Source organism: Cydia fagiglandana, chromosome 12 (assembly GCF_963556715.1).
Source record: "Cydia fagiglandana chromosome 12, ilCydFagi1.1, whole genome shotgun sequence".
Lineage (NCBI taxonomy): Eukaryota > Metazoa > Arthropoda > Insecta > Lepidoptera > Tortricidae > Cydia > Cydia fagiglandana.
The window spans coordinates 9,010,148-9,029,699 of record NC_085943.1 but is presented as its reverse complement, the minus strand read 5'-3'; the positions used below and the strand labels follow the sequence as shown (position 1 = coordinate 9,029,699).

At 43.4% G+C, this 19,552-nt stretch overlaps 1 protein-coding gene across 2 annotated transcripts; it reads left to right on the top strand.

Moving 5' to 3' along the window:
* Positions 1 to 306: 306 nt before the first annotated feature.
* On the top strand, positions 307 to 18,586 carry LOC134669554 (zinc finger RNA-binding protein). Of its 2 annotated transcripts, none has more exons than XM_063527163.1 (20): positions 307 to 455; positions 656 to 795; positions 1,369 to 1,550; positions 3,467 to 3,590; positions 4,433 to 4,490; positions 5,103 to 5,226; positions 5,686 to 5,941; positions 8,570 to 8,877; positions 9,231 to 9,350; positions 10,165 to 10,260; positions 10,855 to 11,043; positions 11,530 to 11,615; positions 13,359 to 13,599; positions 13,937 to 14,060; positions 14,903 to 14,997; positions 15,583 to 15,678; positions 16,358 to 16,510; positions 16,839 to 16,934; positions 17,205 to 17,313; positions 17,522 to 18,586. In XM_063527163.1, the coding sequence occupies exons 1-20, from the start codon at positions 403 to 405 to the stop codon at positions 17,587 to 17,589; spliced, it is 2,718 nt and encodes a 905-aa protein (XP_063383233.1). In that variant the 5' UTR covers positions 307 to 402; the 3' UTR covers positions 17,590 to 18,586. The 2 variants fall into 2 exon arrangements, with proteins under 2 accessions (XP_063383233.1, XP_063383232.1); XM_063527162.1 differs by having other exon boundaries at positions 4,397 to 4,490.
* The last annotated feature ends 966 nt before the right edge of the window (positions 18,587 to 19,552 follow it).

The following is a 19,552-nucleotide window of genomic DNA, read 5'->3' as shown; positions in this document are numbered from 1 at the left end:
TTGAACCGTTTTCTCCTATAATCAGCTGTCACCCTCGGTGATATGCTTCAATTTTGATTGGCAAAAAGTGACTACCGAGCTCAGAGGACTGCTGTGCTGCCCTCTATCAGTTTACGCAAGCTCCCGATTAGACTTTCTACTGCTTTACTACGATTATTATTTTTCTGAAATGGTTCCATTTCTTGGGTTATATAAACTATAAAGCCCTATTTTCTTTTATTTAATTAATAGGAGTGAAGGGGGAGTAAATGGTGAAATTGTATATTTGATTTCTATAAACGCATCCGTTTGTTATTGTCTGTGGCAAATTGGCCGCCATATTTGTCAAAGACAAAACTTACGTCGTCTTGCCGGTCTTTTCCGTCTTGACGCGTCTGTTGTTTCAACGCGGAGAATTGGTAAATGATGGCAGCAAATAATTATTTTGGTTTTACTCACGGCGGAACACAGTACGGGTACGTATAATAGTGTATTTACCAATAATAAATTAGATCAAGTGTGAAATTAAGCTAGGTTTCAGATCTATTTGATTGATGGGCGGCCTTGTGCTCGCTCATGTTTCCAATCAAAATGGCGTCTCGTATGTATTGATCGTGGGGTTTTTCTAGGATATATGAGTGTTCAGTTTTGTGAGGTTTTGATAATGTGATTTTAGTGCTGCGACTGCTGGAGCGGCTTACGGGGGTCAGACAGGGTACGCTGTAGCCCCGGCTGCGACCGCCGCGACGTACGGGACCCAACGCGCTGCTGCTACAGGATACGACACGGCATACCAGGCAGCGGCCGCTACACAAGGTTGGTGCAATTTAATTTACTAAAATCGTTAAAAACTCTGATTTGACGTTGTTGTGATGTTTGTTTATAAAGTGCAATTCTGAAGCCAATTTTAAACAAACAATGAATCTTTTTTCCGGTAGGTAATATAACCAATCAATACTGAACTGCGGTATTTCACATGGGTTAAAGACCGGGCCGATTTGCACGGTTTGACGTACGTGTATAATTTCATGATTGAAATCGTCAATTGGCCCTGATAACGTTATGAAGTTATGATTCATTGTGGAATAACAAGCAAAATAATACCTTAAACTACCTGTATGTATGAAATAGTACCATACTCAATGCCGCTATGCTGAACTAATTGAGAGTAATTGCGGTTCTATTGTTTGCGTCAAATTGTAACTAAGCTGGATTATCAGATTATTTAATTAATCAGTAGGTCAAAGGTAGTAGGTACCTACCTACCTAGGTAATAGAAATATCATGAATTTTATTTTCAAAAAATACTGTCTTGTAATGGCAGCTGACCTAATTACTATTACCAACATTTGATTATTATTGGTCTACAATAACACATGGTATGGTCAGCAGCGGCTCACGCGCACGCTCACGCGGCCGCGGCGGCAGCGTCGGCCTACGACGCCAGCAAGAGTGCGTACTACCAGCAGGCCGCCGCTGCCTACCCCACCGCCGCGCCGCCGCAGCCCCAGCCCACGTACGACACCTCGGCTGCAAAGCCCACCTACTCCACGCAGGCCACTTACGCACAGGTAAGACTGCCACATGACATCATTTATCTTTAGAGACTTGTCATATAAAATTAATAAAATACATGCTTTTTGATTTTGTTTATTAAATAGGCCCCTGTTGTTTGAAGTTGCTAGTGCTCCAAAAGCTCATTCTAGACTTGTTCTATATAATGTACCTATGTACAACTGTGAGTCTAAGAGTTACTATGTGAAACCTTAAGGCAACGGGCACCTCTTTGGAGTATAAGTTGCAACATCGGCAAAGACCTGCAAGACAGTTGCTATTGTATTGTATTGTAGTACGGGCGATTTTCCGCAACTCGACGTCTTGCGCCTATTTTGCGTGATATGGGGTGGGCTAGTCTTGCCAGCCCAGCTCCTCGAGGAATCCTATCAGACCTTTGATGTTGAGTAGGACCTCGGGGAGGTCTCTCGGGGATCCGAGATGTTTTGCCCTGTATGGGGCCAATCCGCTGCACTCCAGCACCACGTGAGAGGCTGTTTCTTCTTTCTCCATGCACCCACGGCATAGGGGACTGTCTGTGACACCTGTTATAAAAAGATGTTTGTTAAAAAGTCCATGACCTGTTATGACACTGGTTACCATACTCAGTCGAACCTTTCCTAGTTGAAGGAGCGTCCTTGTGAGCTTACCGTTCATGCTAGGCATGGCTTGCTTGGCCTGTCTGCATCCAGCTTGGTTCAGCCAGTGTTCTGTGTGTAGTTTCCCTGTACGTGCCAGCAGCATTGAGCGTACCTTACTAAACGGTATCGGGAGGATCGGTTCCGGGCCAATAGGCCCCGCACCCGATCCTTGTCTGGCGAGCTCGTCCGCGGCGTCGTTGCCTCGGGATCCACTGTGTCCTTTGATCCATTGTAAGGTGATCTTATTGTTCTGACATACCTCCATTAGTCGTTCGTGGCATTCGTGTATAAGTTTGGATGTGATTATATGGCTTTTTAGGGCCATTAAGACTGCTCTACTGTCGGAGAGTATGCGGATGGAGGATCCTACTACCTTCCTTGCAGTGATGGCAGCCGCCGCGTTAATAATGCCCATGCACTCAGCCTGGAATACCGAGTTATGGGCTCCTAGCGGAGTGGTGATTGACATGTTCAGGTCTTCTGAGAAGGTTCCAGAGCCTGATCCGCTGTCTGTTTTGGACCCATCAGTGAAGATTCTCAGCTCCCGGGGATTGAGTCCTTCGCAGTTGTCGTCCTCAAATAATTGTATTTTGTACCTTTTGTCAAAAATGGCTTGTTTGTGAGTTCGATCCGTACCCGCCATGAGCACCGGAAACTCGCTGTATAACTTTTCCAGGCATGTTGTGTGAAGAGCTCCTGTGGTGTTAGACCATATATTGAGGGTTCGTAACCTTACCGCTGAGAGACTGGCCTCTTGTTGTATGTGTAAGTGCAGCGGTGAAAGGTTTAGCATGACCTCCATGGCTGCAGTCGGAGTGGACCTCGTGCAGCCAGTGGTGGCCGCGCATGCGAGCCTCTGGAGTCTTTGTAGCTTGTCTCGTACGTTGCCTAGGTTTGTTCTTCTGTTGTGTGACAGTTGCTATTATAAGATGTTGTAATTTTACAGGGATGAAAAGTGGGCTAAATGTAACACAACAAGGCTACATGAGAGCTATGAATAAAATACTAGGTAGAGAATTTATTCTCAGCAACTGAAAGTAGAATTTTATTTCATTAGACCTTATTGCTTTATTTATTGTCAAATTTTTGTTTATTTCTTTTTAAATCAGACCTGATTATGTTTGTGTTCACCAAAGGCAAAAAATCTTATAAAGGAAAGAATGGTTTACTGCCTATGATAAGCACTAGCAAATACACCAAGTTCCAATAATGGTTATCGTTTATTTGGTTATTTTTTGTTTTGCAACATTAATTATACGTAACGTGTGTGTGGCCATTTGGCGTGGCCGCAGGGCGGGGCGCGCGGCACGGGCGCGGCGGGCGCGAAGCCCTACGGCTCCGTGTACTCGTCCTCCACGCCCGCCACCTCCTACCCCACGCAGCCCTACACGCAGCCCGCCGCTCAGACTCCTAAACGTGAGTACCTACCACCACAACTAACTATATTACGTAGTTTACATGGACTGAAACATATAAAGGGTACCAAATCCGTAGTAAATGCATCATAGTGAAGAGAGTTACAAAGTGAAAAAAGAAAATTAATGGACAAAATCATATTTTTACCACATTTATTTGTTTTACTTATGAACATTAGAGTGACTAGTTTCTTAGCAGACTTATAGCTCATTTAGTAATGATAGTTATTAAATAATGGTATGTTTTAAATACATCATTAAATTTATTGTCTGATCCAATCCAATATTTATTCAATATTAATTGTTACATAGCTAATGTATTATATATTACTATAACACCTGTGCTACTCTTGTTATTCATTTTATAGTTATATGATATTTATAGAGTACATACAATATTGTAACAACCACAATGCACACCATCATAGTCAGACATAACATGGAATATTTGGTTCGCTCCATTATTTGTATTTGTTATTTAGCCATTTAGTTACATCCTGTAACCCTAAATTTTTCCTGCTCATAATTAATATTTTGTAGATAATTATTTTACAATAAATTTCATTAGTTTAATTTAAACCTTTATTTCTAATAATCTTCCTTCTGCCATGATGAACTCAAGGTGTCAATATTCTGTTCAAATATGTGGCAATCTACTAAACTAACCATCTTAAAGAGTTGTTTTTCATATATTCCTTATAATAGTTCATTAATTTGTTTCCCTAAACATCCCTTGAGTCCATGGTAGACGCTAGCACGGCATGGCTTGACCCGTCAGTGACTATGTGTGCGTTGCGGTTGTTGTAGAGACGGCTAACAGGGGCACCTCTGCTTATGATACAGCTCTCTACAACGCCGCTACCATGTACGTGGCCCAGCAGAACAAAACCGGAGGAGGCGGGTGAGTGAAAAAAACACTATTCTATTGATATCCAATTACCCAGATTAAGACTGAGTGAGCAATCTTGCTTAGGTTATTTTTCCATGTTTGAACACACCTTTGAGTTCGGCCGTCCCTCACACAGTAAACTTAAGTGCAGTTGATTGTTCTGTACCTAAACCTGCTACAAGTGTAGTGATCTTAGCAAAGCAGCTCACTCAGATTTACTGGACATTTTTTTTTTTCTACTACTACTTATACCGCCACCAACAAACTGCTTCACAGTTTGGCGAAACATTATATTAAGGTACTTACACAGTTGTAATTTTTTTTTTACTTTTCTGAAAAAAAAATTCAACATCTAACCCTTAATTTGGCAAAAATCACGGAAGGTCGTGAGTTCAAACCTCGGCGCTCAACAAGTAGTATCAATGATTCTGGTTAAGAAAAAAATACAAAAATAGGGTTTATGATTGTGTACAGTATTTTGGACACCACCAAATTAAGGCTAATAAATTGAATCAGTTTTTACCTACTAGTATTGATGAATAAATGAAAATTTTATTATGGTAATAATGATCTACGTGTTATTATTTAGAAGATAGCAACTTATTTTAAATATGTGTTGTCTAGCGGCTGGAAGAATTACAACAAGAGCGGAGTAGGCGCGGGTCAGGCCCGGCGCCCTAAGCCGCCTCCAAAGGCGCAGCAGCTGCATTATTGCGATGTGTGCCGCATCTCGTGCGCTGGACCCCAGGTAAGTCTTCATTTCTCTAGATCCTGCACCAAACGGTTCGGAATTTATTTGTTATAATCGAAATATACTTCTATGGATTATCTGATACATTCTGGAATGGGAACGGTCGTCGTTCGATCGTTCGTAATGTCTATACCTAATCCTATTAATTTAATTAGATTGGTTTGAAATCGGCGTTAGCACAACTACAGTAGCGCAAATATTTATCCTACTGGTTTCACTGTAAACATGATTCGATTTACCATGGCGTATGTAAAATACGTGCAAAATGTAAAAAGCGTGCAAGTCTGTACCATAAGGCCCACTTGCACCATTTCACCAACCCGGGGTTAATCTGTTAAACCTGAAGTGACCACGGTTACCAGTACAATTTGACACCGGGTTAACGGTTTAACCACTCAACCTCGGGTTAGAGGGACGGGGCAAGCGGGCCTAAGCGTTATCGTCGCCCCGGCACAGACGTACAAGGAGCACCTGGAGGGGCAGAAGCACAAGAAGAAGGAGGCGGCGGTGAAGCTGGCGGCGGCGGGCGCGGCGGCGGCGGGGCGCGCGGCGGGCGGGTCGGCGCTGCGCTGCGAGCTGTGCGACGTCACCTGCACCGGCGCCGACGCCTACGCGGCGCACGTGCGCGGCATCAAGCACCAGAAGGTCGTCAAGCTGCACACCATGCTCGGCAAGCCCATCCCCTCCACCGAGCCCACCAAGCTGGGAGGAGGTTAGTAGACACCTGACCCCGTCGCCAGACAACATCACCCACATACTGATACAGCCTCGCCGACCTCTAGTCACTGTTACAAATTATTATACCAAAATTAACATTCATTGGAAACACCTTAGTTTCGTTGAAAGGTCTTTGACGATTGATGGCTCTTTCCCACTGAAGTTAAGTTTTTTACGGGTTCTACTAAAACGCAATCCTACAGGAAACCGTACCCACGCGCAAAAAACTACATGTTCAGTGGGTAAGAGACCTAATTTGTCTTTGTATATGGGTGATTTACTTATTCATTCACTTGCCATATTACACGAATTTAGTCGAATGATATTGATAAAAATGATTTCCATAAAAAGTAATGGCGTAGTGACAGTGGCGTTTGTTCCACTTACGTTTCCGTTTTATAAATCAATCAGCCCCTGACTCAAAACCCCACCGTCTAAATGCAGTTTTGACGGCTCGATTTTTCTTGGAGCACTAATATAATATAACTTAAAATTTTGGTAGTCTAGTCTTATGGTTTTATCACATGTCTGCTTTAAATATATTGCTTTTGACTTAGTTCCCCGAAAAAAGGTCATACACATAGTTTACCATCGTTTGGTTATCTTATATTACGGCTTTTTCAAAATTATAGGTTTTCTTATTGCATTTTGCACGTAACTGATTATTGCGTCCGTAAATTATAATTGTTATGGATGAAATTCAGATATGATCTCCAGAGACTATTAGATATGAGCGCCGATAGGCATTTAGCCGGCGGCGGCGCGCCGGTCAAAATCGGTCGGCGGCGGCGGCGAATCGGCGGCGTGGCCTTGAAACACCTTTGATTAATGAAAAAATAATTCAAACCGAAATTTTACCGAAAAAACATGTTTTTGCTGTAGGAAAGTTATAAAATAAGTGCATTTTTCAATTTCAAGGATAATTTATTGAATAAACGTACGAAAATAGTTTTATATAGTATAAACACTCGCATAAACGGTATCGCGCTTCATCAGAGCCAGTCTTAATCTTGGTGAGGCCGTGGCCGGAAGATCTTTGCGAGGCCCTTATCTTTTGTGCTAACTAAACAGTAGCGGATTGACTGTATCATCAGGAAAACGTCTAGTCGATATTGTAAAGAGCCGAAATGAGGAAAATCAAGCTTTTTCGTTAACCAAATCAACCCAACAAAACCGATTTATGTGTAAAGGTGAGGCTCGAGGCCGAGCTCCACTTAACACCGAAGACCTGATTCCGACGCCTTCCCATGCGAGCATGCGAGGCCAGAGGCTGAGCTGCTGGTATTAAGCATACAGCTTAAAATCGAACGCCAATTGTGAGCTTGGCTGACGGCCGAATGCCTGGAGCGCCGATTGCGGTGCGCTTCTGTGCAAGGCCGAAGATCAAGCTGCAAGAGAGCAGAGCTTAGAACTAGTGGTCCAGTGTAAGCAAGTCCGAAGGCCGATAAAGACCGAGGCCATAATGTTAAAAACTACGAAAGCGCCTGTATCTCCATACAGGCGCATATTTCCATGCGAGCGATGCGAGGCCAAATATTGAGCTTCGAGAGAGGAAAGTTTGAAATTTGAACAATGGTCAAGTTTAAATGAGAGCCGTTTCCGACGCCCTTCCTTTGGACGTGAAAACGCTTAATATCTGAAATTAACCCCTTATTATACATTTTAAAAACATTCAGCCATGCTTGCAATGGTTAATTTCGCGGCGAATGACGGATTACCTAACTAGCTGGCAAAATTTGTAATTTCGTTGTCCTAAGACTAGTAGCGCGGTTACCAGACAGAAAAGTTTGAATTTACCTTCGATAATTTTGAATTATATGGATCTCCACAACAACAAAATGGACGAACGACCTTGTTAAGGCCGCCGGAAGACGCTGGATGCGGGTTGCTTCCAACCGGTACGAATGGAGGTCCAAGGGGGAGGCCTTTGTTCAGCAGTGGACGTCTTATGGCTGAGATGATGATGATATGGACCTAAACTACCTTTTGAATGTCTATAAGCTATTCAGAGTGGCGCCGTTAAAGATCTAAACTAGATAAAATCTGATTCTGAAAGTAGTTAGTATCTAACAAGGTCACGCCGATGCCACGCCGATAGCGCAGCGTCGGCGGCGGCGGCGCGAAAATTTCGTCGGCGGCGGCGGCGCGCCGGCGCGGCGCTCATATCTAGAGACTATACACGGTCGGATGGAGAACATATTTGTCTGCCTTGCATCTGTGCTAAATCCTCTCGAAGCCACAATGTCATATCTGTATCCACGCGCGAACAGTCGGCAGTTAGATTGATTTTCTAGTCAAATTTTCTCTTACAATGCAAAAAAGAATGCGTAACGATCGACACTCGGTACAGATATGGAGTGTGAGTTATTATGGGCCTTTTTTATACCGTAAACGTCTATTCGGCACCACTAACTGTTCAAATTGAAATACAATGTAATCAAAATTGAATTTCTTCAAACTGTAGAAAAGGCCCAACATGTATATGTTACCCCCATTTATTGTAAACAACTGGCCAAGTAAAGTACTTTAGAGAACGTCAGTCGCTCGCTCCCGAATCGGGGCCGTCGAGCCGACGCCGAGCGCTCGCTCTCTAAGAGAAAATTTGACATTTCCGATCTATCAGCCAAAAAGACGGTCGCCGGTACGCCCAAGATCGCGTTCGTGGCTTCCGGAGGACTTAGCACGGTGGCCGGCACCAATCCGCAAAAATCCATCCAAGGAGACAAAGACAAGGACTCGGACAAGGACGACGACGGCGCGGACGAGCCGGAGGTGCAGCCCGTGGGGCAGGACTACATCGAGGAGCTGCGCGGCGACGACGGCAAGGCGCTGTCCTTCAACTGCAAGCTGTGCGACTGCAAATTTAACGACCCCAACGCCAAGGAGATGCACATGAAGGGCCGCCGCCATCGTCTGCAGTACAAGAAGAAGGTATGCCATTACAGACTAGGTTCAACCTGTTTTTATTATGCCAGTGTTCAAATTTAGGTACCTATTGTTAAAATGTAACAAATTCATAAAAACCATTGATCAAGACAACAGTTAGGTACAGTAATGAATCCCATCCGGTGATTATTTAGTAAAAGGTTTGAGATGCTTGTCGAGCCTGGCGGCCACTTGGGGCTGCCAAGAGATCCGAGCGTCGGATGATTACAATAGCATAATGAGGATGGTCAAGTACTTCATTATAACATATTCTAAAGGACAGTGTCAGATCACTATAGTTTATTTTATCATAGGTACTTGACATACAAACCATGTGTTTATATCTTGATTATTTGCAGGTGCAACCCGACCTGGAGGTGAAGGTGAAGCCATCCATGCACCAGCGCAAGCTGGCCGAGGCCAAGGCCCAGCGCATGCTGGTCCGCGACGAGCTGTGGGCGCGCCGCCGCATGCATGACGTAAGTTCTGCCTGACAATGTAACTGGGTCGCACCACTCTTCTCAATCTGCTGGAAGCCATCTAATGCATTCTGTCAAAATCGGATCGGATGAATTGCAGAATAATAATACGAAATGCTGTAATTGTCGGTTGGTGTCGAGTTGTAGTTCAAATTGAAAAAAAGTAAGTACAAACTGATAATAACCTTTTCAGACTTCTTCAAAACTGGCACAGAGTATGATAGAATAGACCAGATGCTGTGCAACATGTTACAAAATTTAAATCGGATCTACTGTAATTTAAATTTTATACAAAAGCATGGTTTTCAGTGTTTTTGATGTTGGCCAAAATTGAAATACACTTCATTCCTCCTAAGGCCCAGCCATACAAATGAAAAATGCAAAATTTGCCACAGAATTTGAACGTACAATGTAGGAAATAGAGTTCATTTTGCATTGTTCAAAAACTGAATGAAACAAAGTAAAAGCAACTCTGTTCCAATCGAATATTATTTAAATTTGAACTGAATAAGTGCTTAAGTACTGAATAGGGACCTTGGGCCCTAGGATGATATAATCGGATGTATGGTTTAATGTATTTCTATAGAACCGAACTTGGGGTGGGCTAGAATCACCACACTTATCGACGCGGGATCGGCTCGAGCCGATTACTTAAAAAAAAAATTCTTTAATTGGATTACATTAAGCGAATATCCAACATTGTAGCGATCGGAAAGTTAACGTTCAGCACATCGGTTTCGAAAGTGTGGTGATTCAGTCAGTGCGACACTCGGACTTTCGTTCACGGCCGCTCACCCATTGTTGTTATGTGCAGGGCATGGAGGAAGACGAGCGCGCGTACTGGGAGGGCGGCATGGAGCCGTGGTGGCCGCGCGGCCCCGTGCCGCCGCCGCTGCACCACCACCACCCGGTACCTCACCACACCCACCTACTCTCAGCACTTCATTAACTTTATCACTTTATAATGAAGTAACTGAATTGCTGAGGCTAGACTCTCATTCTATAATTCCCGCGGAGCTAGACTGAGGTCCGTCTAAGCTAACTATGTACTGACTTTTCAGTGATAAAGTGTGAAACGGCATATTTTTAAAGGATTTTGATGTATATGGTGGCACTCCTATCCTCGTGCCGCTCAATGCACATTATAATGATTCAATGGAATTGCCACTTTGATTAATATTTCTAACACACGGTGGCTAAAAAATTTTTGCATTCCCGTTGCCGGGGAGGTTTAGGGGTTATACTGGGCTACTTTTACTATGGGACAAAGTACAAACCCCGAAATCGCGAAAATTAAAAATACAACTAGATAGATTCACACTTTCTTAGCCACAATTTTGTATGATGGGCAGCATGACTCTTACTCTGTTGCTTATCAAGTTATTGCAAAGTTAACTTGGACCGACTCTAACACGATTTGTGTGATATAGATTATCATCCAAAACTCTGGTTTCATGTTGGGCTGGCTAATTTCACCTGACTTATAGGCTGTTATCTCCGGCAGGGTATGGGCATGGGCTACGGGTCCGTGGGCCGGCGGCCGGAGACCTCGGACGACCGGCACGTGGTGGCCAAGCACGCGGAGATCTACCCCAGCGAGCAGCAGCTGGCCGACACGCAGCGCCTCGTGTCCCACACCGAGCGCGCACTCAAGTCGCTCTCCGACGCGCTCGCCGACCAGGCCAAGCCTAAGGTAAGACATAACCACAGGATAATTAATAGTACTACCGTACAGAAAGGACACTTCCTACAAAAGTTTGACAGCGATTCAGGGTCGAATCATGCTGTTCCTTTCTAACTTATGGCACTATCCCTTTCGGCTATTTAGGGTTGTCAAAATTCAAGCCATTATCTTATCTATGGTCGTGCACGCAAAGGGACGTCGTTGTGTCCTGGAACCCTAATAATTGCACGAAGCAATGCTGAGCCGAACGGAACCGAGTTTGCCCGAAGTCAGGAGTCCCACTGCCATAACTCACTATTACACATATACTGAATTTTAGCGAAGACTGTGTAGGTGGGCTGTGATTAAACACCGAGGGCCTAGAGTCTGAAAGCGAAGGGGCACGATAAAGAATCCACAGAATATGAATCGTCTAAATCAAATGACTAAAATCAACCCTAAAAGTTACTCTACCAAAAGTGACTAGATTAAAACCCAACATTATTTTCATAACAGGCTGGCGCTGCCAAAGCGGCTGTCAAGACCGAGGACAAGAAAGATGAGAATAAAGATGGCAAGGAAGACGGCCGCGACAACCAACTGTGAGTATACACACCTTTTTACGATAGATCATTCAGAGTGTTTATCCCGTTGGTGAGGAATTTAACAAAAAAATGTGACATGTAGAGTCATCATGAGGAATATCAGAGCGCCCAAGGTGCTCCGAACAAGCATTTTAACATTTGGATAATGGAGGCTTTGCCCGCTCCGTTATATCTGGTGGCGACTGTACTTGTTAGTACACAATTAAAAGAATGACAGCCAGAATCTTGATTTAAATAGAAGTACTTGTTACTTACAAAAATATGGTTAATTCTCTTGTATGCTGCAAGACTCCTGCTGTCACTTACAGCTGTGCGGGTTCATTATTTTGTAACATTCGTTGTTTTATTTGTTTTTAAATAGGCACAGATTTCATGTAATACATAGTTCCTCATTTCCCTCATAGTTGAGTATGCTTCTGTTTATTTATTTTTTGTTGCACTATTGGCACAGTAAACAAAGTCGCAACTTCAAAATGCGGCCAGTTAAACTGGAAAAGATGGAGATAGATCAAATGGGAGATGATGGTATTGAAAGGAAGAACAAGTGAGTCACATGTAGTGTAGGAACAGTACATTTATATGCATATGTATTGTAGTTGTATAGTAGTTTAGTAAAATGTATTTAGTGTTGTCGATATTTAGACTGTATTGTAGTTGAAATTATTATTTGCAAATAGGATAAAAGAAGGGATATTACATTTAATGCCAAGCAGGGTTTGGAATATACCGATATATACAGGATTTTTTCGGTTTCGCTCCGTACGTCAAAACTCAAACGTTGTGGGGAGTGGATGCCAATTGTTAATAACCAGTTAAAAAAGGTTTTCTGAGAATTTAACTGGTATTCGAGCCTTGGAGTCAAGAAATGCCGTTGATTGATAGACGCGTTTCGTTTTATAGGTACTTCTTCTGCATACATTTACAACCCCACTTTCCAACAATCTTGTTTATTCAGTGAAGCTCGACAACTTGAGAATATATGTTTCTAATTTCTTTGTGTCATCTTCAACATATGTATTATTCAACATGTTGTACGTTACATACATGAAATATTGAACTTGCGACGGGTTTCGAGACCGGGACGGAATAAATTCTGAATAAATAGCAATAGCAAACCATTTCATCGGAGGCAATTTACCGATGTAGATATATTCTCATAAGATACATTCTCGATCGATATATTCTACTTTTTCACTTCGATTGTGAGAAAATATACAGAAGTATCCAACATTTTAGAATACTTTACTGTGTCAAGACTAACGAAAATTGTACTCGGGCCGGTGCAGATTTTAGAATTTATTGCTGAGTCAATAAGGGTCTTTATGCTCTAGACACAGATAAAACATCCTCCAGATTGAGCATAGTCGCGATACCCTCTCTGCCACGCATACGGTAATTTTACTCCATGTTCGAGTCGAAAGTGTCTTTGTGTGACGTCCGTGTCTTTGAATGGACCCATCACGGCACGGGACTTCGCTCACCTCGTCCCGCGCATTTTTGGCATCATTAGTTGCATGAAATAATTGCTCTAAACTCGGTCTAGAGGATTCCTAGTCTATGGCTCTAGATCTAGATCAGGGGTCTCCAAACTTTTTTACCTGAGGGCCATATTGCGCCTCAGAAACTTTCGCGCGGGGCACCGTCGGCGCCTAAACCCCTGGAGCCTGGCTCCCGCGGGCCGGGGTTCGGAGAGAGAAAAATGATACGTAGGATGAAATAAAATGTGGTTTGTGTATTCAGGTTCTCGTTCCTGGGCGAGGGCGAGGGCGGCTCGGGCGGCTCGGGCGGCGCGGGCGGCGCGGCGGGCGGCGAGGCGGCGCGCGCGCTGAAGGGCGTGATGCGCGTGGGGCTGCTGGCCAAGGGGCTGCTGCTGAAGGGCGACCGCGACGTGCGCCTCGTCGTGCTGTGCCACGACCGCCCCACCGTCACGCTGCTCAAGCGCGTCGCGCACGACCTGCCCGCGCATCTCGCCAAAGTCAAGGTGACCACACCTTCTATGTCATCATCATCATATCAGCCCTTAATCGCCCACTGCTGAGCATAGGCCTCTCTTCTAGTACGCCACTTGTCCCGGTCCTGAGCTAATCTCATCCAGAAGTGACCCGCAATTTTCCGGATGTCGTCCACCCAACTAGCCAACGGACGCCAGGCGCTTCTTTCATTTGAAAGCGGCCACCATTCTGTTAACATTTTAGTCCACCTGCCATTACTCTGCCTAACAACATGTCCCGCCCGATTCCACCTTCTATGTAGACTTCACGTAGTTCTACGTGATTGTAGAGCGTTATCGTTACGGGAGTTCGTTCCTGTGTTCCCAGGGCCCCGGCGACGAGCCCAAGTACAAGGTGGAGCTGCTGCCGGCCGAGGGCGCCGTGCAGGTGTCGGACGGCACCGGCAGCGTGCTGGTGTCGCTCACGTCGGCCGTGATGCGCGAGCCCGCAGGTGAGTCCCCCGACCTCCCGCCGCGATCTTCGACTGCGCCAATTTCACACCCCCTCAGCTATTCTACTCTAGATCCACTTGCCAATTTTATCTTACTTAATATACTTATCTCGCTCGCCCATCTCCGGCAGTTGACGTTGACGATCCCGGCCGACCGCGCCCCTAGCCGGTTGAAATTGGTCGTCGAAATCGTCATACATTCGAGGACGAACTCTAAGAACAAACTATCTATGTGCTACATAATTTTTGTATTATATATGTATTTTTCGAAATTTTTGTTTGCACACGTTGATGATCATGATTTTTATAGAAAAAAAAAAGATAATTTGTTCAAAGTTTACCGCTCGGCTCGCCGAGCAATGTGTTGAGCTTATTTTTAGGTGTGAGTAGCATAAGAAGCGCCAAGAAGAAAAGGATTTTTGATCATCTCGTATGATATATCACGTGCGCAGTCTCCGCAGTGGTATATTTCTGTCTACTGAAACGGAGCAAACATTTTATATAGTAATACTTTATTTTATACTAGTATATATTATCTTTATTTTTCTATTTCCATCTACCCACTGTTTTAGGGCACTCATAGTGTAAGTTGTAATTTTACCCATTCATAATTTAGATAATGATAGATTATTATTTTCCGAGTTTATGGATTAATTGTTGAGTTATGATATATTCTGTCCCCTGTCATGTTTAGTGTTAGTAGAGCGTTTGTGTCGGGCTGTGATCCGCTGTGGATCGCACCTCGAAAGACCAACGCGATCGATGAAGGCGCAGTGTGTCATGTTTGCCCCGTTTTCGTCGATGTTCTGATGGTCAAACACCCTTTGTGTTGTTGTCGCTAGAGGGTGGCGACATAAAGCGAGACGACAAGGATGTGCTACCGCGGCAGAAGTGTTTGGACGCGTTGGCCGCCCTTCGGCACGCCAAGTGGTTCCAGGTACATTCGCCCACATTTACTGAACGTGTGCGCACTCCACTACCCTATTTATCCAATAAAGCTTTTCTTTTTCATTCTATTATGACTCGAATGCCGACTCGCTGTCGACTATGGTGCGTCACATCAAATGATGTCGCTCCTTAAGCACCGTTACAATCATTTGTTATGCTATCATTTCTGTGGCCTATAAAATTTATTGGATTTTTTACCCATTATTGACCTCACTCGATCCATTCAAAAAAACTTAATAAAACCTATTTTGTGGCTCGCTTGGAGTGCGCACGTATTATTATTTAGTCACATGTTTGTTTTGTTTTATTGTGATATGTAGTATTTTAATTTTACTCGAAAGTAACTCGATGGATTGTTTCGACTCCCTAGAACATGTGGCTACAAGTGCTCGGCCGATTAAGCTGCGTTTCCGTTGATATTGCACTGAGCCGCAAATGGGAGGTGATAGAAACAAAGAAACGCAGTTTGAGCTTTAGATCGTTAGTTGTGCCACGTTTATTGCTCTGTTTGTGCATTAGAGCGAGCAATAAATAATGTGGTGTGTGGACGCCGCTGACTTTTCTCTGTGCGTAGGCTAGGGCGGCGACTCTGCAGTCGTGCGTGATCATCATCCGCATAATGCGCGACCTCTGCCGTCGCATTCCCAACTGGACGCCGCTCAATCCCTACGTAAGTGAATGCTTTTTCAATGCCTAGAGTATTATTTTTATCAAACAGTCGTGCCTAGGTCTGCTCCAAGAATTAGTTTGCAATGTAGTTTTTTTTGTTGATGATACTGTTTTGTTGCACTACAGATAAAAATATAGGCGGAATACTGACTAGCTCGCAAGAATGTTGAATTCGTTGTCACGTTGCGATCATGTAGTACGGCGTCGAGTTAGCCGAGCCGGGTTGGGGTCTTAAAAAAACAGTTTCATTTTAATGGGGTAGCGCAGCATCGCTTTAAGTCATTAATTGCTAGTAACTTACTATTTCAGTCTACCCGAAAACTATCCCATCGACAGAACGTTAGGTTTAACCTTTTGGACGCCAATGACCGATATATCCGCACCGTAGGTCCAACGCCATAGACCGATTAATCCGTCACAGAGGGCCTACCCTCGAACCACGTACGACGTGTTGAATCGCTGTCACACTTACGTATGAATTTACAAGTGCGACAGAGAGGCAAAACGTCGAACCTGGTTCGCGGTAGGCCCTCAGACCACAGAGCAACACAGACCTATGTGCATATGCATAAAGTTCAATTTCAGTTTTGACACTTCGGTGGCTTGGCACCCGAGTGACAGCTTTTGTGTTTGAGACGGCGTCAAAAAGGTTAACTTTATGTGAATGGTCCCACTATTAGGCGATGGAGCTGCTGGTGTCGGGTGTGATGCAGTCTGCGGGCGCGGCGCTGTCGCCGGGCGAGGCGCTGCGCCGCGTCATGGAGGCGGTCGCCGGCGGCCTGCTGCTCGAGCACGGCCCCGGCCTGCGCGACCCCTGCGAGAAGGAGCAAGTGGTGCGTTACATACAGTACCTTACCTTATGCTCTGGTTTCCTAGAATAGCGTTGCCGTCAAATAGCGGCCGTCTCCATACAAATACCACGACATCCATATTTAGCCGTATTATTTAGTATGGACACGGCCGCTATATGACGGCAACGCTATCCTAGGAATACCTTGCTTGAAAATCAGCTGTATGCTTTGTATATCGTCATTTTCATGATGCATATAACCTTTGAAAATACCTCACACATATTACATGCGCCTTGTGGAAGCTAGATTTACCACATTGGCAAACTATGCGGAGAAATGTATTAATAGCATCATGTGATTGTGTTTACAGGATGCTCTCGGGAATCTGCCCGCGCAGAAGCGTGAAGACCTGACCGCTTCGGCGCAACAGTTCCTGAGACAGATCGCCTTTAGACAGATTTACAAGGTAAATAAAAATAGAAATTAACGTCTGATTCCGTCAATATGGTTCGTTTGTTTAGTTTGGTGTATACTACAGTGGAAATAATTAACAAAGTTCCAGCAAGACTGACGACGACAATTCCTTCGTTTAAATCAGTTTAACATCAGTGCTATTAGTTACTAAGGGCCGCAGTTTGGACCTTATAAACATGGCATAGGATTTGATAATGAAGCAACTTGTAACCAAATGGTCTTCTATTCAGCTTGTAAAGAAATGGTGTGTTGTATTATTCAGGTGCTGGACATGGAGCCGCTGCCCAAGCTGAAGCACCCGGCGGGCCCGTGGAAGTTCCCGCGCAAGCGCAGGCGCTCGCACACCGACGCCGAGTCCGACCAGCCCAACGGTTAGTCACTCCCACCTCCAACACTACTACCACTCTTGTAACAACTTCACACTTTTAAAAACAATATGCCTGCCTATGTAAATATTGAATTCTACATATAGATTCTGTAGTATGTCGCTTATTAATAAAAATATGTTCCGAGTACACTTCATTGAATCCAATATGCTAGCTATCTATTTCAATTAAAAAATATATTAATCTCTTTCAGGTGAGGGCAAAGTAGTAAAGACGGAAGAAAAAATGGACGCGTCCGAAACCGCCGCGAACGCTAAGTAAGCGCGGCGACGCGTGTTGCTGCTGACATACACATGTTCTATCTAGTTCATACGACATTACACGCACCTAACATCTTTGTGCATTATCTATCTTTACTATATTATATAATTCCGACTTGACTGCGACCTAGCGCGCTTTGTCGTATGATCTACCATTAACATAGCAATAAAATAATCTGATTCAAAGTAAACTGATAAAAATTATACAGATTAGAATATCGTTTTAAACCAATTGTCAGTAACACTATTTTCGATATATATTTCAGTGAAGATCTGTCCAAAAAGTACACAAATAACATAGCAGTCCCAAAATATTTGTAGTGTTTTAAAATTAGATAGAATTTTAGTCTCGTACTAATGTAATTAGGAAGTAAGTCTGTATGAGGATGCGAGACAGGGTGGCGGCGGCGCTCGGCGCCGTCGCGGGATGGAGTTGCAGCGGATGGTGGCGACAGAGTGCTTATTATTAAGGTTGCAGTATGCAGTATTGACTTGACGTTTAGTTCCTTCTGTGACGAGATCGCATGTTGGTTTCTTTATTTACATTATGATTTTCTAGATTTAGTTTGTAAGTTGTATATTTCTCAAATATATATAATATATCCCTATTTTATCTACAAGTATGTAAGAAATATTATTATTAGTGACAAATTGTTACTATGTTTGAATAGGGAGATCAGTCTGGGTCTATGTTTAAGATAATGTTGTCTGATAATGATGAATTTTGTCATGTCAAATCATGATCTTTAAAATCAGACGGCATACAAATCAGATTTAGGTTTTGATCCGGCAGAGACGGGAGTGTAAACAAACTGATCTATTAATAACATACTTTGTGGGTTAGATACGTTCAGGTTCCCAAAAATTAATTAGAATATTAGATAGATAACTTGGACTTACTGTGGACCTTTGTTTGTTTCTTAAGTTAAATTTATTTTTATTACGTGAGAGCTGTGTAATTTTGAAATTATTGTCAATAAATAAATGAAAACTTAAAATTTGTTATTATTTACAACCTTTCCATGTGTAAAGTTTCACGAATTCGTTCATGTCTATGTGTGTGGTGGTCAAAAATCGTGGGTACGAACCTCGGTTGTGCAGTATAGAGCAGAAAAGCTGACTATCTTAAAAGTTCAGTCAGCAGGTCTAGCACAGGAGCGGCACAACAGTGTCTCCAGGCCTACAGGATCCTTATAGTCATAACAGTCGTTAAAGCATAATGGGGTTTTCAGAAAAACTAGTACCATTTTTTTTTTAACCTTTTGGGTTATATACTCGGAATAACGAGTAGTATTGAATGAGACAAAGAAAGTGTCCCCAGTTTTTCATACAAATATTGGGCGTCAGTTTTATAACGGTCCATACAAAAACTCATTTTTTTCCTTTTCGTGTTTCCGAGTAGAAATAATCCAAAAGTTGATTTTCGAAAAAAAGTAAATGGTACAATAAAGTGAAAATGCCCATGGTTCTATTAGTGCTTCATATTTAGCAGCGGAGTAAACGTTATTGGTTGTACTGCAGTTTCCTGTTTATATAGTAGGCTAAAAAATATTCAAGAATAATCGGCCAAGTGCGGGTCGGACTCGCGCACGAAGGGTTCCGTAACATTACTGAGGTAAATGTCATCTGCGAAAATTTCAACTATCACGGTTCACGAGTTACAGCCTAGGGACAGACAGCGGAGTCTTAGTAATAGGGTCCCGTTTTTACCCTTTAGGTACTGAACCCTAAAAAGTATGTGCTCAGAATTTGGAAAATCCGTTATGGAGCAGGCCTTAATAATTGACTCCTGAAACAGCAACATTACGTGTTCTCGACAATCAGAGTAATCCTGTTCGGCTTTACCCTTGGAGGAATTTAATTTTGGCCTTCGTGGTGTTGGAAGGGTTAAATTTTGTGGTTTTTGAATTTAGCAACTATCTGTGTACATCTAAAGTTTGCATTTTGTAAAATAAAACATATAC

Bases quoted from the DNA above. Each gene is read 5' to 3' on its own strand.
- LOC134669554 (XM_063527162.1), top strand. From the start codon at position 403: ATGATGGCAGCAAATAATTATTTTGGTTTTACTCACGGCGGAACACAG. The intron at 8,878-9,230 runs GTATGCCATTAC...GATTATTTGCAG, and splicing joins GTCTGCAGTACAAGAAGAAG to GTGCAACCCGACCTGGAGGT. The intron at 16,935-17,204 runs GTAAATAAAAAT...TGTATTATTCAG, and splicing joins CCTTTAGACAGATTTACAAG to GTGCTGGACATGGAGCCGCT.